The sequence below is a fragment of the Acinonyx jubatus genome, chromosome B3, assembly GCF_027475565.1.
Source record: "Acinonyx jubatus isolate Ajub_Pintada_27869175 chromosome B3, VMU_Ajub_asm_v1.0, whole genome shotgun sequence".
NCBI lineage: Eukaryota > Metazoa > Chordata > Mammalia > Carnivora > Felidae > Acinonyx > Acinonyx jubatus.
Genome location: NC_069386.1, coordinates 30,217,245 through 30,242,388, shown reverse-complemented (window position 1 = coordinate 30,242,388; position 25,144 = coordinate 30,217,245). Strand labels below are relative to the sequence as shown.

Below are 25,144 nucleotides of genomic sequence, written 5' to 3'. Positions count from 1 at the left end.
GTATTTTAATGTCTCCAATTTTTTTTTCTGCTTTTTGTGCAGGCCCTTGCTATAAGAGATTCTGTTTCCTAACAAATAAAACATGACATGCAATTCCTAAGTCCACATATTCAAATGGGTAAACATTTCTACCTTCCAGTGGTTCCCCAATTAAGTTTTCTCTACCAATATACTAAATATCAAGTCCCTTCAGAGGATACAGTAAATGTATTTGTTTATGAAAGAAATCATTAATAGGACTACTCTCAGCAATCTGGACAACAGTAGTTTGGGAACTCACAAGCAGCTGCTTAAAACAACATCCAACACAGAACACTGCACAGTGGGTATTCAAAAACTGTCTTACTTTAAAAAATATCCCACATTATCAGGTCTTTTTATTCTGGTATTCATGTACTGCAAGACATAAAATCTCTTTCTTTTACACATTAAGAGACCAAGTGAACTTCAAACTTAAAGTCCTACAAATCCCAGGGACCCCTGGCTGACTGGCTCAGTAGTTACAGCATGTGACTCTTGATCTTGGGTTGTGAGTTGGGAGCTCCACGTTGGGCGTAGAGATTACTTAAAAATAAACAAAATATAATTATAGTTTACCTTTAAAAAATGCTAAGGCCAGAAAACCATGAAGAAAGGCCTTATACAATCCTTCTGATGAAATAAAATGGGAATGGTACTAAACTCCAGACTCTTCCATCTATTACATCAAGCACTGACTGTGTAAGAACCAAGAAGAAAAAAACCTAACTGCTATTAAAGCATTAACATCACACTAGGAACTGAAGAGCAGGAAACTCAAAGTAGGGCTGACCAAGTTTTAAGCTTCCCACAAGAGTCCAAAGCTTCAGGCAATACAGAAGGGTTAATTTAGCTATTTAATGTGAAAAGCTCTTCAGTGTTAAAAACTTCCTAACCAGCGGAAGTGAAGGGCTAGGGTTTATCAGCACACCATCAGCCAAGTGTGTGAAGGCCCAGATCAGAAACAGTCAGGCTCTAACACCTGAGGAGCAAAAGACGTTCTCTTCCTTTCAAAAATGCTATTTCTGTCTCCCCTGGCTCAGATTCCCTTCCGAAAAATTTTTTTTAATGTTTATTTGTTCTTGAGAGAGAGAGAGACAGAGTGTGAGTGGGAGAAGGGGCAGAGAGAGAGAGAGAATCTGAAGCAGGTTCCAGGCTCCAAGCCATCAGCACAGAGCCTGACGTGGGGCTTGAACCACAAACCATGATACCATGACTTGAGCTAAAGTCAGACGCTTAAGTGACTGAGCCACCCAGGTGCCCATCAGATTCCCTTCTATATGTAAGAGAGCATTTATCACATATTAAAGAAAGCAATTCAATCCATTCACTTCTTGCTCCTTCCAGTTCACACAGGCCAAAGAATATGGTCCAGCAAGAAATAACAAAGGTAGCAACCAGCTGTGAAGCATTAACATGCACCAAAGAAGGAACTGTACATATACTAAGTACTATTAACAACATAAAGAAATCAAAGCACCCAGAGCTTAAGCAAGCTGCCCAAGGTTACTAAACTAATAAGGACAGAGCTAAGGTGCTGAGGTTTGAATGTAAGTCTTCAAATCCTAGTCTTTCCACTTCACATGGCCTTGAGAAATACAAGACATGTTATCATTCATCTTGTCAGATAATATATATGTCACGTGTTTGCCTAGGCACAAAATTATTCTGGAAGAATATATAAGAAACCAGTAACATTGGTTGTCTCTGTCGGGGAGTTGGAGGAGACTTTCCTCACCCCTTCACGGTCCTTCTAGTTGGACTTCGAATCAAATTGACACGAGACAGATTAACAGGAGAAAATAAAATTTAATAGTGTACATATGGGGAATCCACACAGACAAGAAATCCAAAGACAATGAGGCAACAAGAAGTTTATGTGAGCTAAAGAGAGGGGTAGGTTGGAGGATACAAAGGGGAGGAAAGCCATTACAGGAAGGTGAAAAGCAGTATTTTGAAAAACAAAGGTTGCCTTATTATGCAGGTAAGTTCCTTAGGTAAAGGGGAGCCAGTTTTAATAGCTTTCTTCCAGGTATGGGCTCTCCTTTCCAATGTAAATTTAGGCAGCTGAAGACCTGAAAGAGAGCTTTTCCTGTATCTCCTCAGTTTTGATTATTTTTAACCCAAAATAATGTTCATGCCAAAGTGGCCCACCTTAGGGCAGCCTGCCAGAGGCCCCTAGGTCTCAGAGGACAACTTAGGTAGCTGAGAGACATGGCAAGAGAAGGAAATATTTACCATGTTCTCTTTCATGTGACTATACTATCTACTAAAAAAATAAAATGTGTTAATTTTATATAGCTTTCAACTAAAATATATAACAGGAATATCTGAACACACTGCTTTAAAAAGTATTTTAAACTATCCCACCAAATGATAAGTTTGTTAATAGTCTTCATATCACGGCAAAAAGGAATGAGTTTAGGGAGCTCTACAAAGAGGGGATTTATAGCTGCTTTTGGAACTCCTAGCTCCTAGCCCTAAACAGGGGATGTTCCAAGCTCCTACAGGGATTGTGCCACACTCACTTTCTTCCTGGTGGCATCTGTCAATAGCATGTTTAGTAAGCACAAGCTGGCATCTCTCCTCCAGGCTTAAAAACCTACCTCTCCAGATTAAAGTTATCAGAGGATAAAGAGCTCCCAGAGACAATGGAGGAAATGATTCAACAAGAAAACAAGGAAGTAAACATTTCTAAGTTGTCAGAAGAGAAAATACATGTCAAGAGGTTGAGAAACAGAAGATGGTAAGACAGAAGAGAAAAAAAGAAGAAAACAGAAATCTGGAGAATAAACAGAAGGCTCCTCACCACCAGCAAGAGCAAAATCATTCAGGTTCCCACATGGAGTTCCGGGGCAAGGGTGGGGAACAGTTGGTCACTATGAGAAAAAAACCTGAGGCAGCTTACCAACTGCTACCCCTTCCAGTTGGTTAATGAAGTGGCAAACCAAACAACCAGAAGAAACCTGAAAAGTATTTCTAGGGAAAAAATAAGAATCTAAAGGACTTGGAGGACCCAGGGGGTGAGAGAGGTCTTAGCCAACAATGTTTATCTTTTTCCAATTGAAAGCTGAGACTTTAGGGGAAAAAAGGAGGAATGTGAATGTCTGTCAATACTGGAGTTGACTTTCCAGATCATACTGGAACATTCTTCCCCTACACCCCAACTTGGTCTACTACTTACCACTCTTTAGGTGTCCGTTCTAAATCCTACTTCTTCAAATCATGAGCAACTCTTAAATACAGAGAACTGAGGGTTGCTGGAGGGGTGTTGGGTGGGGGGATGGGCTAAATGGGCAATGGGTATTGAGAAGGATACTTGTTGGGATGAGCACTGGGGTGTTACACGTAAGTGATGAATCACTAAATTCTATTCGTGAAATCGTTATTACACTATGTTAACTAACTAGGATTTAAATTGAAACAATAAAAAATAAATTAAAAAAAGAAACAATATCCATTAAAATACATAAATAAATAAGCACACAGTATTATAAAAGCTTATGTTATTATCTGTCTGCTCCCATTAGACTATAAGCTTGGGGAGATGCACAACTGCATACTCCCCACCAAGCACAGTGCTTGGCACCATTTTAATGAGTAAATGTATAAAAAAGATTATGGGCTCTCAGTCTGCTAAATGAATGCTGTTCATGGGGAGTAGGAGGAACACGTTTGTCTGAACACTTACTTGCCAATCTGACTATGAGAACTCAAAACTGAAAATAGAGGAAAAGAGAAAAATTCCAGGATAAAACCGGACAAAAAACCAGGAATGCTATGAGAAGAAAAGCGATGGAAGAGGTAACTATTAAGTCACAAAAGAAAATACCTGCGAATTAAGTTGCCAATATCTTAAGACATCTACAATAGAGATATCCAAAATAAATTAAAGTTTATGAATTTTATAAAATGAATAAGACATGGTCACTACCAGGGAAAATTGGAGTTAATGGATTTGTGAATGCAGTACGCCAATGAATGGGCAAATCTCATTCAAATCTTAAAAAGGGAAGACCGATGGCAGTATGTCTCAAAATGATAGTCTCCAGTAGAAATCCACAAACCACACTGGAGAATTTCTGAATGAGGATACAAGAGTCAGGGACATGATACAGCTGTTGGGAGTACCCTTCAGTCTGCTCAATGATGAAGAATATGGATTGTTTTCTTGACCCAGATTCCAAAACCGGTGTGGTAATAAGAATGTTAGAGATAGGGAACTTCAAGCACCTTGTCATTTGCGGAATAGGTATTTATTTTAAAGGGGGAGAAGGGGTAGAAAATTCTTGCTGACAGTTTCATCCTAAAAGGATGAGGAACTACTATACTGGACTGCATCCAAACCAAGCAGACAGACTAGTTGAAAAAGAGAAAGTAACCATGTAATCTTTGAAAGTGTGACAGCCAACAACTAAAGTGCTGTCAGAAGAAGGCAGTTAAGAGAGCAAGTCCCAGATGTGGCACCAGTAATCCTGGAGTAAAGACCCAGTTCTGCCACAGTATGTGTACCTGAGCCTGGTCAACACTCTTCAGGCCATAGTTTCCTCATCCAAAAAGGGATAATACCTGTCCATCTCATATAATCAAAAAATTGGCTGTGAAGGCATTATGTAAACCTTGCCACAGTGATTTAAATAACATTAGACCTTTAATAAAATTAGCTGTTAACAACAACTAATATTTATTGATACTGAATTCTAACTGCCAGATAGTTTTACAAGGACTGTCAAGTCCTCTCAATGGCCCTAAGGAGGTTGATACTCTTATCCATGTAGCAAGATTAGAAAACTCAGATTTCCAACTGTTAACTTGCCCAAGGTCCCCAAATGAGAAAAGTGGTGAAGGCTGCGTCAGAACACAGGTTTTCTGACTCTGGAGAGCCCACATTTTTTCCCTAAAACTTTAAAGGTTTATTTTTTAGTATTTATTTCGAGAGAGAGGGAGGCAGGGAGGGGGAGAGAGAAAATCCCAAACAGGCTCCATGCTGTCAGTGCAGATGGAGAGCCCACATTTTTATCCATTTGTTATACGCCTCTAAAAATGTAGGTTTCACAAAATTAAAATCTCAAAAACCTAAAATTCTAAAGAGAATACAGATGCTAGTATTTTTTACAGAAACCCTCAAAAGTGACATTCTGGGGGCGCCTGGGTGGCTCCGTTGGTTGAGCGTCTGACTTTGGCTCAGGTCATGATCTTGTGGTCCGAGAGTTCAAGCTTCTCATCGGGCTCTGTGCTGACAGCTCAGAGCCTGGAGCTTGCTTTGGATTCGGTGTCTCCCTGTCTCTCTGCCCCTCCCTCGCCCACACTCTGTCTCTGTCTCTCTCTCTCTTTCTCTCTCTCTCTTTCTCAAAAATAAACATAAAAAATTTTTTTAAATATTAACTAGTATGGTTGCACAGCATTCTCCATTGAGTATAGATGTTCAAATCACATACACATGTATAAAGAAAGTGGAAGAGGGCACAGTCAAAAAGATAATAGAATGGTGGTTCTGACCTAAAGGAAAAGTGCCAGGAAAGTCACTGCCCAAAAGGCCTGTTAATAAAGCTAAGGCTAACAAAAAGGGCTCTGTGAGAACCGTCTAGATCAACTCCTCTTCTTCCATTTCTCTCTCTCTTTTTTTTTTCAGTGAGGCATTTTCTTTGCACGTACGTATTACATCCCTAAAAAAAGAATCCCAGGATTTTCCCTCCTGTGTGTTTTTGTCTTGCTTCTTCATGGTCCATTATGCCAGCTGAGGCTGTCAGTACAATGAAACCAAACTGGCAAGACGGGAGCAGATTATTCTGCCATTTTTCTAGATCTTTGACTTGTACATCAAACCTGGAGCTTGGTTAACTCCACACTTGTTTAACCTGCCTGTGAGGTTCACAACAATTTTCCCAGCTCTGTGATCATTGATGATTTCAAATTCGCCAATGTAACCATGCTTCATCATCACAGTCAGAAATCGGATGATGACTTTGGAGCAGGGCCTAATAAGAACCTGGTGTTTGGTTTGCCTCTCTTTTCAGCATTGTTAATGCTCTTGAGAGCATCTGCCAGGACATTCATGCACACCATTATGGCAACACGGAAAGATGGCAGAAAAAGAGATCTTCCATTTCTCTATCAACAAATATCATCTTCAACTTGAAGAGGGGAAGAACAAGCCTTGTGGAAAGCAAGAACTGAAGCTCAGAATAGTAGAACCCCTGATTATTCCAAATCAGTTCAAGTCTCCAGACCTGCAAAACCTAACAATCCTGAGAATCCCAGGGGAGCCTGATGAACATCTGCTGCAGAACCTTAAGGATGAGCAAGGTTATCAAAACCTGAGAATGAGCAAACATGGTCCTAATTCCAAAGAGGGGATGTCTACTGAAGGTTACAAAAGTTCCCAGTCTCTGACATCAATCCCCAGTAGACTGTACAATTTATCTTTCTTTTACATGCATACACACCTAGCTTAGCCAATGGGTTTTTTTGTTTGTTTGTTTTTTAAAGGGCGCTTTGACCTTTTAGAAAGGGGAGTAGTGATTATCAGAAATGATTTACTAAAAACAAGTCTTTCAAGAAAGAATACAACTAGACTGAAAAAGAAAGGAACGGAATATTACAGTGCTACTCAAAATGAAGTCCGCAGCACTAGCCTCACCTAGGAGCTTGTTCAGAAATGCACTCTCAGGCCCCACCACAACAAACCTGCTGAATCATAATCTGTTTTAACAAGATCCCCAGGTGATTCTTTTTTTTTTTTTTAGTGTCTATTTATTTACTTATTTATTGAGAGAGAGGGGCAGGGGGAGCCATGCGAGCAGGGTAGTGGCAGAGAGAAAGGGAGACCAAGGATCTGATGCGGGCTCTGCGCTGACAGCGAACTCACAAACCATGACATCATGACATCATGACCTCAGCTGAAGTCAGACACTTAACTGACTGAGCCACCAGGTGCCCGCCCCCCTCCGCCAGGTGATTCTTATATATGGTAAAGTTTGAAAATCACCAATACATGGAAGAGATTTCTGAACCTCTTGCTGAAATAGCAAGGCATTTGACAAGTGTTTCATGGTATCTTTGTTCACAGTGAGATTTCCTTCTATTAATTTGTTATATTTATTTGCTTGGCAAAATATTAAGCAGTTGACACACTTATTTTTTTTTAATGTTTATTTATTTTTGAGACAGGGAGAGAGAGGGTACAAGCAGGGGAGGGGAAGAGAGAGAAGGAGACAGAAGACCCGAAGCAGGCTCTGTGCTGACAGCAGAGAGCCCAACACGGGGCCCGAACCCATGAACCATGAGATCATGACTGAGTCAAAGTTGGACGCTCAACTGACTGAGCCACCCAGGCGCCTGACACACTTACTTCTCATAATAACCATACAAGGTAGGTATTATTATCTGTAACTTACAGATATTAATACTAGCAAAGATTCAACAGCACTATCTGCCAAGCACTGTTCCAAGGACTTCATATATATTAACTTATTTAATCCTTATAACAACTCTTCATGGTAGGTACTATTTTTACCCACGTTTTACATGTGATGAAACTGAGGCAGAGTGAGTTTTAAGCACCTTGCTCACACTCCAGCAGAAATTTGTGGTATAGCTCTTAACCACTACTTTCTATAGCCAAGTATGCTGCCACAGTGGGGCATATGATAGCCCTGTGGGAAACTAAACAACTATACCCAAAGACAGCCCATTAAATTAAAAAAAAAAAAAAAAATCAATAGGACTGGGGGGATGAATTTTAAAGGACACAAAAAAATAAAAAGACATTAAAGAATTCCCTGAAATGAGAGAGACAAGTAGACTAATGTTTATTGAGAGCATACAGTATGCTGGGATGGGCCATAATCTAAAGTACTTTGCATTCATTTTTTATTCAACCATTCCAACAGGCCCATTTGTAGGTATTAAGGCATTTTATATATAAGGAAATAGAGGCCCAGACAAGTTAAGGACCTTGCCATGTCACACCACTTGTGATGATACGACCAAGATTCCAAAACCAAATTTGACTCTAAAGGCCATGCTCTTTCCCTTGATTTGCTCTGCATCCATACCTGGCCCGGTCCCACTGTTATAAATGACTTAGATAAGATCACTGGGTCATGCTGACAATGTAAGAGGGCCTTTAGCTAAGAGAATAAATATATTTAAAAAAACTTTTTTAACGTTTATTCATTTTTGAGAGACAGAGACAGAGCGAGAGGGGGGCGGGGCAGAGAGAGAGGGAGACACAGAACCCGAAGCAGGCTCCGGGCTCCGGGCTATCGGCACAAACCCGACGCGGGGCTCAAACTCACGAACCGTGAGATCATGACCTGAGCTGAAGTCGGACACTCAACTGACTGAGCCACCCAGGTGCCCCAGAGAACAAATATATTTAAAACAGAACACAGATCTAAAAGATCAAAACGGGATGGAACAATGGGCAAGAATGGTATTCAAAAGCAAGAGACTTTGGAGTCAGACCGGTTTGAATGCCTGATTCCACTTCACTGTTTAGAATGCAAGCAAATTACTTAATTTGTTTGAGCCTTAATTTCTATTCTATAAAAGAGAAATTACACTTCACAGAATTGTTACAAGAGGAGAGAAAAGGTAATATTGTAAAGTTCTTGGCATATAAGGCTTAACAAAAATGTTCACAAAATGCTCAGTGAACATTAAATCTAACAGAATAAAATTTATACAGGAAAAGTGCAAGAAAATCAATTTTAGAAACACCAGAAGAAATTTAACAGGAACACATAAGAAAAGACTTAGGGATCTTAGTTAACTTGAACCTATGAGTCAATAGTTTGCCAACACTGCCAAAAATTATTGTGATTTTGGAACACATTACAGAAGCACAGTGTCCAAAACAAGTAAGCCCCAAACAAGGAGGCCATCAGACTTTATTTGTAAGACTGTCTTCAGTCCTGAGTGCTAAATTTTAAGGTTACCGGCAAATGAGAATCAATTCAGGAAAAGATCAGAAGAGTGAGAAGCTTTGAAACCACAGTAACTAGTCCCTTCCTGGTTCTATATTTCTTCCTCTTCACACAATAGCAGTTACCTGTCAACTACTTCTGTTCCTCAATAACTAACACATTCCTCCCTTCATCTTTATCTCCCTCTCCCTCTCCACATACACACCTCAAATTCAATTTTGCCCATGTCACATGGATCTGAGAGGAGTGACTTGATGACTGCTAGCTCACAACTCTAGGACCTGGCATGTCAGACCTGTTATTAACCTGGCCTTTGCCTGTAGATTAGACCTGCTGCTGCTAGTCTACACCAAATGTAACTAGCCTCTTGCTTTTTTCCTAAGATAAGCCCCACAACTTGTACTCTAGGTAACAGAGTCCTGTGTCTTTATCACATACTCAAGACACTGGAACTCTTCCTAAATGTCCATTACTCCCTGAAAGGGATACAGGTGGCCAGAGCACTTCATTAGGCAATGTCACACCTCACACCTCAGCCATTTCAAACTCATTGAATCAATACTTCCCAGCCTAAGGAGGCTCTCAGATAAACAAACTCAAAGGCAAACCTATTCATGCTCCTAAAATAGTACAAGTAGTACAGTTTACTGTACCTAAGAGGCCATTTGCAAACCTACAAAGAATGAAGCCTGCAAAAGCTGCCTGTAATCTGGCTGTCCTCACTGCAGCGCCCCATTTTCAGTTCCAATTAGAACTGGGCTCAGCTCTCTGGCAGGATTCAGACAGTAAAATCTGGTAACTCCTAGGTCCAGATTATCAGGGCAACTGACATTGCAGTAACACGAGCTTCCCTATGGAATAGCCCTGTCAAAGTTGGCAGGTTCTCCCGGCCGAATCAGAACAGTCTGTGTCTCCTTTCATTCAGTACTCCCTTGGAAGCCAAGCATGTCTCTAGGGAATGCCATCTGCAGGGGACATCAGGTGTCTCAATGCCCTGTTGTTTTCAACCATGTAGACATTGTGGTTCAATTTCTATTTCTAAAGTAGGTACAGGCTCTGCTCTTTCTCTGGATGAGAGAAACCATGGTAAATGCTAGCGTTTTGAGAACTTTGCCTTACTGTTCCTTTACCAGGGAACAGTAGAGTTCTAGTCTAGAATCAGACAATACCTGGAGCTTTCATCCAGTTCAAACTAGTTCTATACTTACAGTTCTAGAGTCAATTTGTAAATCTAGGCCTTCTCTTCCTGAAGTGAGCCTGAGTATTTAAACCCACTTTTAGATGGTTCCCGTACCAACGCAACACCCTATTCTCTAGATCACCAGTTTTCAAATTTGAGTGTGCGTTTGGAGGCTTGTTAAATATAGATTGTTGAACCTTAAGCCTAGAGTTTCTGATTCAGTAGGTCTGGGGTGGGAGTTGAATATGTGCATTTTTAAAAAGCTCTGAGGGCATGCTCACATAGCTGGTCTGGAGACCACTCTCTGAGAACCACTGCTCCGGATCAATATTTCAAGTCACTCCCACAACTATATTGGGAGTGGGGGTGGGGGAAGAGGAAGATGCTGTACAAATTGGGTCCATTTGCATCATAACATTCAGTGCTTTGTCCCACGCAGAAAATTCCTTATTCTCCTACAGAGTAGAGTAGACCTTAACTGGATCTCACATGTGAAACATTCAAGAGCTTAAAAACAGACGACAATTTACATCCTAACAAATTATTAACATAGCTACATTCTGTAACTGAGAAATGGCACTTACATAAGTGATTCTAGGCTCAAGATCAGCAGCCAAACCAGAAGTGGAATTAACACCTATTCTCTTTCCTATGCCTCACCAGCTGCATTATTCACTAACCAAAACATTAAAACCTGTAAAGCAATTAGAATAGTGCTTAACCATTATTTTATGGTGGTAAAATATACACATAATATTTATCTTTTTTCATTTTTTTAATGTGTTTTATTTTTAAGAGAGAGAAAGAGGGAGAGAGAGGGTACACACACCAGCGGGGGAGGGCAGAGAGACAGACAGAGAGACCAAGAATCCTTGACTCAGGCAGGGCTCCATCCTGAAAGCACAAGTCGGGACACTTAGCCAACTGAGCCACCCAGATGCCCCTACATATAATATTATTTTTACCATTCATAAGTATACAAATCAGTGGCATTAAATACATTCACAATGGTGGGTAACCATCACCACTATCTATACCCAAACTTTTTCATCACCCCCAACAAAACTCAGTACCCATTAAACAATAACCCTCTTTCCCATCTTCCCCCGACCCTACTGCTCTACTTTCTCTCTCTAAATTTGCCTATTCTAGTTACCTCATGTAAATGGAATCATATATTTGTCTTTCTGTGTCTGACCTATTTCAATAAGCATAGTGGGTTGTTGGTTTTTTTTTTTTTTTTTTAAGATTTCATTCTTAAGTAATTTCTACACCCAACATGGGGCTTGAACTCACAACCCTGAGATCAAGAGTCACCCGCTCCACTGACTAAGCCAGCCAGGTGCCCCAATAAGCAGTGTTTTTGAGGTTCATCCACATGGCAACATATATCAAAATTTCATGTCTTTTTAAGGCTGAGTAATATTCCATTGTATGTATATAACACATTTTGTTTAACTATCCATCTGTCGACGGACACTCAAGTTGCTTCTACCTTTGGGTTACTGTGACTGATGCTATGACATGGACATACACCTAGAAGTAAAATTGCAGGGTTACATGGTAGTTCTACCTTTAATCTTTTAAGAAACTGTCAAACTGTTTTCCACAGTGGCTTCACCATTTTACACTCCCACCAACAATACCAATACTTGGTATTTTCTGTCTTATTTATTTATTTACTTACTCATTTGATGTTTATTCATTTTTTGAAAGAGAGAGAGAGACAGATAAGTCAGGGGAGGGGCAGAGAGAGAGGGAGACCCAGAATCCAAAGCGGGCTCTGTGCTGACAACAGCGAACTCAGGAACTCAGGAACTGCTGGGCTGTCAGCACAGAGCCCGATGAGGGGCTCCAACTCAAGAACCTCAAGACCATGACCTGACCCGAAGTTGGACACCTAACTGACTGAGCCACCCAGGCGCCCCTATTTTCTTTCTTTTTAAAAAAAAATTATAGCCAGAGGCACTGGATGGCTCAGCTGAGTAAGCGTCCGATTTGGGCTCAGGTCATGATCTCACAGTTCCTGAGTTCGCTGCTGTCAGCCAGTCAGCACAGAGCCCACTTAGGATTCTCTGTCCCCCTCTCTCTGCCCCTCCCCCATTTGCACTCTCCCCCAAATAAATAAATAAATATTTTTAAAAATTACAGTCATCCTGGGGTGCCTGGGTGGCTCAGTCGGTTAAGTAACTGACCAGCTCAGGTCATGATCTCACAGTTTGTGAGTTCGAGCCCCACGTCGGGCTCTGTGCTGACAGCTCAGAGCCTAGAGCCTGCTTCCGATTCTGTGTCTCCCTCTCTCTCTGCCCCTCCTCCGCTCATGCTCTGTCTCTGTCTCTCAAAAATAAATAAATGTAAAAAAAAAAATTAAAAAAAATTACAGTCATCCTAATAGGTAATGCTTAGTCACTATTGTTATCACAAGTTTTGACATGGGCTTTTACCAATATTTGTAGCACTATAAGGGCAGCACGACAACAATTAGAGGTCCTGACTAGAGTTTCCAAGCATTATCATTCAAAACACAAATTTCCAGTTGCTTCTAATTTTCTCACAAAATCACCTCCAAAGCTAGCATTTGCTTAGTTTGATATCAGCTATGAAAGAAAATGATGTTTTGGATGGCTAAAGAAAAAAAAAAAAGATGTACAGTTATGTTTTTGAAAACAAAAGTATACTGGAAATCCTGTATATTTTAATCTTGCTAGCTGTATCACTGTTAAGTCCCTAACCTCACTAGAAATATTTTCTCATCACTTCGGGGGTTTTCCTGGCATGGAAGAGCTACACCGAGTGAAACAAACGGCTTTTCCCAAGTAAAGCTTTTCTGATGCTTGTGTATTATGTTTGAGGCTCCAGGTCTTCCTCTTGGTAACTCTTTTTCTTCCTTTATGAATCTAAGAGAGAAACGTGTGAGTATAGAAAGTGAAAGAGGGAGAAAAAAAAATTTTTTTTGTTTTTAGGAAAAATTTTTTTCAACTTTTACACTTGGCAAGAATTGAGAAATAAACTCTAGTAGTAGCTTAAGTGCAGCCAAAACAAGAGCAAAGCGAAGGTATCATGGAAAAAAACTATTTATTTATTTATATTTTTAGGTTTATTTATTTTGGGAGAGAAGAGCATGAGAGGGGTGGGGGGCGGGGAGAGGGAGAGAATCCTAAATAGGCTCCACGCTCAGCACAGAACCCAACGCAGGGCCCAATATCCCACGACCTTGAGATCATGACCTGAGCCAAAATCAAGAGTCAGCTGCTTAACTGAATGAGCCACCCAGGCGCCAGGGAAAAACAATTTAAAAAGCTACAGTTTCAGGGGCGCCTGGGTGGCTCTGTTGGTTGAGCGTCCGACTTCAGCTCAGGTCATGATCTCATAGTTCGTGAGTTCCAGCCCCGCGTCGGGCTCTGTGCTCACAGCTTGGAGCCTGGAGCCTGCTTCAGGTTCTGTGTCTCCCTTTCTTTCTCTGCCCCATCTGCACTCTGTCTGTCTTAAAAATAAATAAAACATTTAAAAAATTAAAGAAAAAAAAAGCTACAGTTTCATCCTAGGCATGTATATTACATATGCTTCCCCATTATGCTGATTATAATACATGAAAGATTAAACTTTATATATAAAAGACTAAAAACTGGCTTCATAAAGGCAAAGGGGAGACCTATGAACATTCTGAGAGGTACAGCCAGAGACCTATATGAACCCCCAAGTTCATTAACCCCATTAAAGCATATAATTTCTTTCATAAATAAATGTACAATAACCAGCTGGTAACAATGTAGCCACTTCTCTGTAGGAAAACTTGGGAATAGCAGAAACCAGGAATCTTCAACCCCCAAGTGCCGAGAGAGCTATTTCTGGTGTATATGTATATAGGTGTGTCATACATAGAAATATGTCGGTAAAACAGACGAAGTTTACTAGAACGAGCACCGCATTTAATCAGAGTTTGTGTCCCAGTGCTGCCTCCTCGGTAAATTACTGAAAGCCTCTGAGCATCATCCCAATTATCACATAGACAATCATCCTGAGCAAAAGAATACCAGTTTCCTGGGTTGTGTGAGGAATAAATAATTCCAACATGCTTTCACTCATTCCTCAGCAAATGTATTTTGAGCTCTCACAATGTGCACTAAGGATACAGAGATGGAGATCCTGCCCTCACTGGGTATAAGAGGGCCTCTTCCTTGGTGGGTACCCCACAATTCTAGAACTGCTTAGAACTAGAGGGCAACTCCTCAAAGACAGAGAGCCCCTCATCCATGCTGATCAAGAACTTGGTACACAGTAGACAATAATGATTGCTGAATGAACAGATTTTCTGTTTATAATCTGTAAAACCTTCCTCTTGGCAGACATTAACATGAAAAGGAAGATACATAATAATCACCTCACTCACTGGAGGAACAGAAGCTCAGAAACACTTAGAGGGGAAAGCAAAACTGACACCTCCCATTATCATTACATGGCAGGGCTCAGTAATGTTCTCCTTGTCACATAAAATCCCTCCCATCCCTGAAAACCCCTGCAAATGGCTCATTTTATCGATACTCTGTGATGGTTATGCTATAAAACACAAGAGTTTTTCACTTTTCAGTACGTAAAGTTAATTCCAGAAATCAGTATCTGGGGACACATATTTGAATAAATACTAAATGTGTTAACCAAAGACTTATCTTCAACTAAAAAGCAGGAATTTGTATCTCTGTTCCTAAGAACCACAAAATTCCTTCAGATATAAACTAGGGTTCCTCGGGGAGCCTGGGTGGCTCAGTCAGTTGAGCGGATGACTATTGATTTTGGCTAAGGTCATGACCCCAGGGTCATGGGATGGAGCCCTGCATCAAGCTAGGTGCTGAGCATGGAGCCTGCTTAAGACTCTCTCTCCCTCCCCCCTCCACCCCTCTCCTCTGCTTGCTTTCTCTAAAAAACAAAACAAAACTAAATTACAGAGTTTCTCAACCTTGGGACTATTGCCAGTCTGGGTCTGATAATTCTTGGTTGTGGTGGGCTCTCCTATACATTTATAGATGTTTCACAGCATTCCTAGCCTCTACCCACCAAATGCCAGTAGCACCCTCTAATTGTGACAATCAAATGTGTCTCTAGACATAGACATTTATTTGGGGCCAAGAGGGCTGTTTTGAAATCATCCTGGTTGAGAACCACTGAGATAAACCATGGAATGAGAATGTTTTCACAAATGCTGTTTAAGAAAGATAAGGAAGATGGAGCACCTGGGTGGCTCCGTCAGTTGAGCATCCAACTTTGGCTCTGGTCATGATCTCATGGATTGTGAGTTCGTTCAAGCCCCACGTTAGGCTCACTGCTGTCAGCTTGTCAGCAGAGCCCATGTCAGATCCTCTGTTCCCTTCTCCCTTTGCCCCTCCCTCGCTTACAGTCTCTCTCAAAAAATAAATATTTTTTTTAAAAAAGAAAGATATAGAAGATAATATAAACTGTTACTCTTCGCACTCCACAAATGAGTCATTTTTAGATCAGATGACCTTTAAAGTTTTATCTGGGAAAAAAAAATAAAAAAGACAATGCTGACCAATGCACCTAAAGGTAATCTATAACCAAGAAAGATGAAATAAATCAGTGAACTAATGAATGGTGCAGAAAGTGATAACAGCATAAAATCAGCTGCAGGTATCCCCACTACCATCTTCTAGATACATTACTCATGCATGGTAACTGTCAGAAGTCAGGCAATCTTGAAATCCTCTATCTCATTGCTACAAAGTTAAATTCTTAATTATTCTTCCTTTACTTACCTGAAAAAAAATTGTTTGGTGTTGCAGAAAGAATAAGAATACTATTAGCACAACTATTTACTGAGCATTTTGTAACTGTAAGGGATGTTACTTATTTAAATTAATTAACGTTTCCTAAAAGTTCCTTAAAAAAAGAAAACAAAACAAACTCAAAAATATAAAATAAAACTGGAGCCACAAAGGAAGCTGGGGATTCCTGAAGTTTACCTAAGACTTATTGCCATCATCTCCCAAAAGGCCCAGGTTTCACTTGCAAATAGTTCTGTTTAGAAAAAGGCTAGATTTGCATTAATTTTAAATACTGGGATCTCAGCATTTTTTAAAAAAAACTTTAACGTTTACTTATTGTTGAGACAGAGAGAGACAGAGCATGAACGGGGGAGGGTCAGAGAGACGGAGACAAAGAATCCGAAACAGGCTCCAGGCTCTGAGCTGTCAGCACAGAGCCCGACGCGGGGCTCAAACTCACGGACCGCGAGATCATGACCTGAGCCGAAGTCGGCCGCTTAACCGACTGAGCCACCCAGGCGCCCCGGGATCTCAGCATTTTTAAAAAATTTTTTAACGTTTATTATTTGAGAGAGAGAGAGAGAGAGAGAGCGAGCATGCGCAAGCAGGGGAGGGGCAGAGAGAGGGAGACACAGAATCCTGTGTCTCAGCCCTGAACCGCCAGCAGAGCCCGATGCTGGGCTAGAACCCATGAGATCATGACCTGAGCTGAAGTCAGTTACTTAACCGACTGAGCCACTCAGGCGCCCCTCAGCATTTAATAACATAATCCCACACTTATATAGTGTATGCAGCACTTTTTACAAGATGTTATTGATTTTAATGATAAAAGAAATATATGATCATTGTAGAGAACCTAAGACTATTTTTAAAAATATTAATAATGATGTATATCATTTAATTAATGATATATATAAAAGCAAATACAAACGTAAAACTTAGCCAGTTCAAGGAATGAACAAGTAATTTACGGATTAATGTCCCTAGACACTTCAGTACTAAAGTCATAGACAGCTCTCTTTAGAATCCGCCCATCAATTCTGAGAATTCTGGTTTCATAAGAATTCCATAAAGCTAGTCATTTCTGTGCCACCTGTGCTGAATAAAAGACAAGAACTATGCATGTGTGTTTTGGGTGGGTTTGATATTTCAGAGGAAACCAATACATAAAACAGAAACGGTCTTTCCTAGAGAAAAATGGAATGTTTTTCTTAGAATCAGAAACTAAAGAAAAAGTCACCTCTAACCTGTCTTGTTCTCATCATTTTATAATCTAGATCTAAGAGACAACCAATCCTTAATAAACAAACCACTCTTCCCATGGGCTCTACGGCATCTCAGTCTCCCACCCCTGCTGCCTATCTCATGTCATTTCAGTTAGTTACTCAAGAGGTCTTTTCAAAGTCAGACATGAAAGTGCTCCTTCCAGCAGGTATAGGCCCTCCAGCACTGAAGAATACAGGCTAAAATACCTGTTCCAGGAACATCTGCTCCTACTCCGGAGGAAGAGGAATAAAAAACAGGGACTATTCCAGTGGCCAGAAAGAGCAACCAAGGAGCTCTTGTACAGAGGCATGCACAGGTGGCAAATATGATAATGACTGATTTGGAAAAGGAAAATATCCCCAGTTGTGTGAGACATGGAGGTAGGTGGTAGAACAAGCATGAAATGGCTGTAACTGGCACTGCAGGTTTTAGCATATGAACAGAGTTAGGACGATGGCATCTAATTTTTTTTTTAATGTGAATTTTTGAGAGAGAGAGAGAACATTTAACTTTTACCTCTGTGAAACAGTTCAGCTCCTTTCCAAAGGAAGTGTCTTACTTTTCAATTCATTAATTGAATTGAACCTGACTAAAAGTCAGGTTCCTAGAGAAAACCTCCAGGTTCCTTAACATCCACAAAAGTGAAGTCCAAGGCCATTGATATGCTCAGAAATTTTAACAGAGTACAATTCTCACATCCAGATGAGATTTCACCTGATTGTTAATTACAACATCATTAGTTACTGGCAATAACGAAAATAATGAGAATGCTTCATCTTTCTGCTCTCTGGAAGGCCTCTACTTAATGTTATGAATCATCTGGTTCTTGACGTATGGATACTTCTGGGGGGACAGATGACATTTAGCACAGGACATGTGAGGCTGTGGGAAAAGGGAAGTTCTTGGCCACAAGAACCAGGACAAAAACCCTTGCCCTTGGGAAAAATGCCAAAAATCTCTGAAGTCCACTGCAAGGCAGTTAAATTTTTAGCTTCAGATGATCCCTGTTACAAGAACACAAACCACAGCATAGCATTAGAATAGGTTTTTGAAAACTATGTGATAGAGTTACAAGATAACTATTTTCTGGCATTCATATGAATCCATACTAAGTGATAATCCCCAGGGTAAATATAAATATTTTTCTCCCTTGGGATTAGTTTAAGCTAACTTGGCTCTAAAATCTTTCACTATTCAAAAACAGAGAATATTATGATAAAGGCTAACTTTACTGAGTGCTTACAATGTAAGCACTAACTTACTAACTTCACACTAAAGCTCTGAACAACATTAACTCTAAAATAGAAATTTTCTTTAGAGGCTTTGAAAATAAATATTAGATTATTTGTTACAGCAACTTTAAAGAAATTCATGAATTATTTTTAATGTGCAAGAAGCACTATACAAGTTATTAAAACCAACTTTGGTCTAAGATGAAAATATGCGTGGTGCCTGGCTGGCTCAGTCAGTGGCACACATGACTCCTGATCTTGGGGTTGTGAGTTTGAGCCCTAGTTGGGGGTAGAGATTATTTAAAACTCAAATCTTTTTTTTTTTTTAAGTTTATTTATTTTTGACAGAGAGAGAGAGAGAGAGAGAGAGAGAGAGAGAGAGAGACAGCGCGCGTGCCAACGTGAGCTAGGGAGGGGCAGAGAGAGAGGGAGACACAGAATCCAAAGCAGACTCCAGGCTCCAAGCTGTCAACACAGAGCCTGATGTGGGGCTCGAACTCACGAACTGTGAGATCATGACCTGGGCCAAATTCAGACATTTAACCGGCTGAGCCACCCAGCGCCCCACTTAAAAATCAAATCTTAAAAAAAGTAAAACAAGAATTTAAGATACAAAACAGATGAACATAAAGGAAGGGAAGCAAAAATAATATAAAAACAGAGAGAAAGGGGAGCCTGGGTGACTCAGTCAGATAAGTATCTGACTTTGGCTCAGGTCATCGTCTAACGGTTCATGGGTTCAAGCCCTGCGTCGGGCTCTGTGCTGACAGCTCAGAGTCTGGAGCCTGCTTCAGATTCTGTGTCTCCCTCTCTCTCTCTGCCCCTCCTTGACTCACACTCTGCCTCTCTCTGTCTCTCAATAAATAAACATTAAAAAAAATTAAAACAAAACAAAGGGAGGCATACCTTAAGAGACTCTTAAATACAGAGAACAAACTAAGGGTTGCTGGAGGGGTGTTGAGTGGGGGATGGGCTAAATGGGCAAGGGGTATTAAGGAGGACACCTGTTGGGATGAGCACTGGGTGTTCTATATAAGTGATGATTTCAGGAATTGAATTTAGTGATTCATTATCACAAAAATAAATTAATTAAATAACATAAAATAAAAATATGCATAAATGCATAAGTACTTTAGAAAACTACTCTGTTCTTCTTTTCAAAGTTTATTTTGGAGAGAGAGAGAAAGCACACATGGGAGGGGGGCAGAGAGAGAGAGAGAGAGAGACAGAGGATCCAAAGTAGACTGCGAGCTGACAGCCCACAGCCCGATGCGAGGCTCGATGCAAGGCTTGATTCAAGGCTCAAGAACTGTGAGATCATGACCTTACCAGAAGTCCAACGCTTAACCGACTGAGCCACCCAGGCGCCTTGAAAACTACTCTATTCTTCTATCCTATTAATCACTACTGGGAAATCCATGTAAAATCAAGACCCTTAAAAGCTGTAATTTCTGAATTTGAGTATCCTTAGAATCCTAGGTGAGTCTTTAGTTTATGGTTTGATTACAAAGAGAGATTTCTCACAACTTATGCGCAAACAAATGTAACTCAGGGAGTCCCACTTAAACTTTCTGTAGGTTTTAGACATAGAACAGATGAGTAAGAGACCCCCTTTCTTACCCCCCCCCCTTCAAGAAACCCTTAATTATCTTTCAAGTTAACTATAATTCAAAAATTATCAACTTCAGGTCAAGTTACAAATGTTAGTATATGCTCTGGCAAAGTGAAATTAAGACAATTAGTAACATAATAAAAATGAAGACTAATGCTGATATGTAGAAATTACCCTTCACACTGCCAAACTTATAATTTTGCCAGCCCATGAAGAAAGGCTTTTTATATGTACACATTAACATACAAAACACCTAGCTTTTTAAAGTTTGGAGAGATAATATTCTTCATATTTGGTTCCATGAATAGTTATTTCTCCTATACAAAAGCTAAAGAAGATATCAAAAAATTAAATTTTTATTGTGACCACACCTCAAAATGGAGAGTTGTCAACCCTATCTTAGGGAACACATTTTTTCTCAAGAGTACTTTCATCACAATTTCTTGCATAGACTGTGTATGTCTCTGTTGGCAATAGGTCTGAGTAAAGGTCTTCCAAAATTTTTCTTCTGTGCAATTTTTAAATCATATTTTAAGACACATCATCAAAACCAAATACACATATATCAATACCCAAACCAACAAAATTAACTATTATACATGCATGCAGACATCTTAGTAAGGTAACTAGCTGCTTCATGAGAAGTTATGTAGTATAATACAGGGAACATTTGCAGTGGAGGCAGAATAACCCAGAACTGGGTGGAAATCATGGCTCCATTGCTTGCTAGCTATGTGACCTTGGGCAATTTCCTTCTCTCAGTCTGAGTTTTCTTGTTTGCAAAATGAGGTAATAATTCCAATCGTATGAGGATTAATCGTATGTGAAATGCCCAGTGCGGAGCCTGACTCAAAGCAGAAACTCAGGAAACAGTTACTGTTATTACCCTGTTGCTATTCATGTAAATTTATTAAAGGCAAAGCTCACTTTTTCTTGTAACTCAATTGTAAGCTCTGTTAATTACTGCAAACTGAAAAAATAAAGGCAAGAAACATCAGAGTTACAAATGAGAATTTGATATATCAGTTCAGCACATGCCTAGATAGGAAATGAGACTACAAAGCAATAATGATGACCTTCAGAAGTATACGTAAAAATGAACAATGTCCTTATTTTTACAAGCCCCTCAGAAAGGAGATGATGCTGTCTGTGTTCTATTCATGTACCGAACTACTCTTTGTTCCACAAGTATTTCCAGAATGTCCATACACTAAGTGCCAATCATTATGCTAGGCGATGTGCATATGGCGATGGGCAAAAGTAGACACAGTTCCAACCCTCATGGAGCTTCCAGTCATGCAATCCCACAAATAGTGTAAACTTGTGAAAAGTGATATAAAGGACAGTACATGGTACTCTAAGAGCCAGTAACACAGATCTAACTTAATTGGGGAGATCAAGGAAGGCCTTCCTGAGGAAGCAAAAGCTGAGGATGAAGAGAGAGTTAACAGTGGCAGGTGTTCCCAGACAGGGGAAAGCAGTCTGTACAAAGACCCTGTACCAGGAGAAAACAGCAAGAATGCAGGACCAAAAGGCCTGTGTGCCTGGAGGAAAGATGAGGTGTGAGAATTAGCTAGGGCTCTAGACCACACTCAGGGCCCATGCATTGTAGATCATACTCAGGAGTAATGAAAAGCCACTGAAGGGTTTTAAATAAATGCTTCTTTTAGGGGCAGGGAGGCAGACTGGAGACACAATGAGATTTTCAATTTGCCTTTGCCTTCTGGAATAAGAGTAAGGAATGCAGATGATCAGGTAGGAAACAAAAGTTCTGTAAGGATACATTTAACAACAGCTTGGGGACTAGGGTGATGGTGATAGTGGAAGAAGTTGATGAATTCGAGAGATATTCAGGAAAATCTGATGATTTGTAGTGTACAGGGCCTGAGGGAAAGCAAAATGTTCAAGAAACTTCTGGGTTTCTGATTCACATGACTATATACAAGAATATACCATTCAGGAGAGATCTGCTCCAGAAACATCTTTAAAGCAGTTAGTTACCTACCCCCCAAAAGGACCTAAATGCATAAATGTATTTCATTTTCGCCTGAACCTGTGTTAACCTAGTGTGATCCTTTACTTATAAGATTCCAAAAGATTGGTATTTCCAAAAAGCAAATTGACCCTCAAAAGGATAAGATGTTTCCAACACTGAAGATATCTGAAAGATTCTGCCACAAGCTTTAAAATGAGTTCTAAAATTGGTTTGAGGGGCACCTGGGTGGCTGGATTGGTTAAGCATCCGACTTCAGCTCAGGTCATGATCTCAAGGTGTTCCTGAGTTTGAGCCCTAGGTCAGGCTCTGTGCTGACAGCTCAGAGCCTGGAGCCTGCTCTGGATGATTCTGTGTCTCCCTCTCTCTGGCCCTCCCCCCGCCTCACGCTCGCTCGCACGCGCTCTTTCTCTCTCTCTCTCTCTCTCTCAAAAATAAATAAAACATTAAAAATTTTTTGATAAGAAATAAATAAAATTGGTTTCAGCAATGGGGCAGCATTATGAAATGAATGTGTCATATCCCATGATCACTACTTAGATAAGACCAACATGAATTTGCAGCTGCTTAACATAATCTAAATAAATCATAACAGTGAAGAGTGCTCTTATGTGATATTAAACTATGAAATTTTACAATTTCATTACAATCACAATAATTGGAACTATGCTACTTTTATGTTTGCTTCAACATTTTGAAATGCTTGTAGAAAACCTGACATTTTGTAGGAAAAGGTATGATTTTAAAAACCCACATACCTTCTTGATCTTAATATAAAAATATTTTACTGTTACCATCCAGTCCTTATTAATGCCCATCACGTTTATTCACTGTAAAAGATTTCCACTAAATACAAAGATTTTACTAAACACTATAAAAGTATATGCAAATACTCTATACAGAGTAAAGCACTGACTTTATCAATACTTGCTTTCCTTGGTTTTAATTTTTTAACTTGCAACCTAATCCCGTTTTCATAGTGGAATACTAATGCCTTTAAATCATAGAAACATAGAAACTCTAAATCTGACTAATCCAAGGAAAAGAAGTGAAAGGGGTTTTGCCACTTTAAAATCAACACCACAACCTTAGTACTGAAGTATTTCCCTAATTCTGGAAGGACAGGCTCCTTGGCCACCTGCTTGCACTAGGCCTTGACTAGCATTTTATTAACACTCAACTGCAGATACCAGGATGTTACCACTGCTCCTACAGAGCAGAATTTTTTTTTCTCTCCCATGCTGATTTTATCTCAAGGCGTGAAAAGGCAAGATAGTGGTTTGAGGCCAAATGTGAAAAATGTCATCTCCACAAATGAGGAGAAAAGTCAAGAGCTTTTTAAAAATCAGGTCTTAAGCCCATTAACTAATACTAGTTTGTAAAATCGGACTGTCTCCACCCTAGAGACTGTGCTACCAAATGTGGTCCTTGGGAATAAGGGCTGGAGGGCCTGAAACGGGTTACCAGTATGGTTCATCTTTTTCTTATTTCAGGTTTTTGTTTTTTCAAACATGAAATCAGACTATGGCTATATTTGAGCATAGCTAAAGCCGGGTATGGGCAGTGCCAAGGAAGAGATAGCGAAAGTCTTTAGGGTTCCCAATCTCAGCTAGCAGATTTTCCAATCTTCCTCTGAAGGAGTGGTCCGTGTCTCCCCAGAAGGAATGTGGGGGAGGGAAAGATACAAGGGCCCTGGGCTTTTCCCTTACCCAAACCCCCAGAATGACACCGCAAACCACTTCCTCCTGGGAACTGAAGGTCATAAGCTTTAAGGGACAATGGAGCTCAACATAGGCTTCAGAAAGATGGAGACAGCGAGATGAGATGGGAGGGTGGGCAGGGAAGTGGGGGTGAGGGGATGCGCCCAGTTTGAGAGCGCTGAATAGGGCGGTCCAGGCCAGGGGCTTCGGGTGCATGAGGCCTGGATCTTCCAGAATCTGCCCAAGTAGGCCTGCCACAGCCCTGTGAGAAGCCCGAGGGGCTCATCTGAAAATCTAGGGCATCTACGTACCCACTGCCTATATCACCACTCTCCTCGGGTGGGGAGATGTTCCCCACAGGAATCCTCCCCCCAACGGGACTTTGCCTGTCCTTAAAAAACCACAAACCCTTAAGGAAAGAAGCTGAACATTTATAGGGGTGGAGGGCCCGAAGGCAAGTAGGTGTTCAGCAAACGTCGGGGGTCGAGGGTGGTGGGAGGGAAAGGGAGGCCCTCCAGTCCGAGGAACTTGAATTACCACCAGAATGGGGGGAGGGGGCGATCTGAGGCCCGTAAGCCTAAGGGACCGAAGAGGCCGGGAGCTGCGTCCCGCGGCGTCCCCCGGGTCGGGGGCTGACGGCCTGGGGCGCGGTCGCCGGGGGAAGGGGCACCAGCGGGCCGGGGGCCGTGGAGCGCGCGGCCTCCGCGGGCAGAGGCCGGCCTAGGCCTCGGGGGTCCGGACACACCCACCGCCGCGGCCGCGGCCCCGCTTACCTGCTCCTCCTCCGGGGTCAGCTCCGGCGCCATGTCGGGCTGGGGCGCGGTCGCGGGCTCCATCCCGCCGCCGCCGCCGCCCGGCCGACCGAACGCGCCCGGGAGCGCCGAGAGCCCGGTGCTGCCGGCCGACGCTTCCGCGTCTCCGTGCCTCAACAGCCGGAGGCCGGCTCGCGCATGGTGGGGCCGGCGGGGCCGGGCGCCCGCGGCGGCCGCGAACGCCGCTCCTGTCTCCTGAAGGAAAAGCTCTCACAACTGTCGCTCTCTCCGGGCGGAAATCCTTTTTTATTTTCTTCTCTCCTTTCCCCGCACTCCCCCTCCTCTCCCGGAAAAAAAAAAAAAAGGTGCCGGCGAAGAGCTAATAGCCAACCGGGATTTAAAAAGGAAATACGAACTCAAGAACTTTCTAAGCCCAGAGCGGAGGGTCTCGGCGGAAATTTCCCGAAGGCCGCCGGCCTCCTCGGCGTCTGGCTCCCCCGGCCGCGCTCCGGCTCCTCCGGAGCGTGAGGCGGAGTCCTCGGGGATGCGGGCCCCGGCGACCTACGCGGCGGCCTCTCAGCCCCGTTCCTCAAAAGCCGCGGCGGCGGGAGGGAGGGAAGAGGGGAGGGAGCGAGGAAAAGGCGCCCCCCTCCGGGCTCAGGGCCAGCGCTGCGGCCGCGCCGC

The 25,144-nt window shown here is 41.6% G+C and overlaps 1 protein-coding gene and 1 pseudogene across 3 annotated transcripts in view; both read right to left on the bottom strand.

Moving 5' to 3' along the window:
* Positions 1 to 24,733, bottom strand: part of PTPN9 (protein tyrosine phosphatase non-receptor type 9) — a 78,914-nt gene extending 54,181 nt beyond the window's left edge. For all 3 annotated transcript variants that reach the window (XM_027067815.2, XM_027067816.2, XM_027067817.2), the window contains exon 1: positions 24,482 to 24,733. Coding sequence is in view for 1 of the 3 variants with exons in the window: in XM_027067817.2 (XP_026923618.1) it covers positions 24,482 to 24,544 (63 nt within the window). In the remaining 2 variants the exon portion in view is untranslated. The remainder of the gene's footprint in view (positions 1 to 24,481) is intronic.
* On the bottom strand, positions 3,843 to 7,019 carry LOC128315897 (40S ribosomal protein S15a-like; annotated as a pseudogene).
* Positions 24,734 to 25,144: the final 411 nt, after the last annotated feature.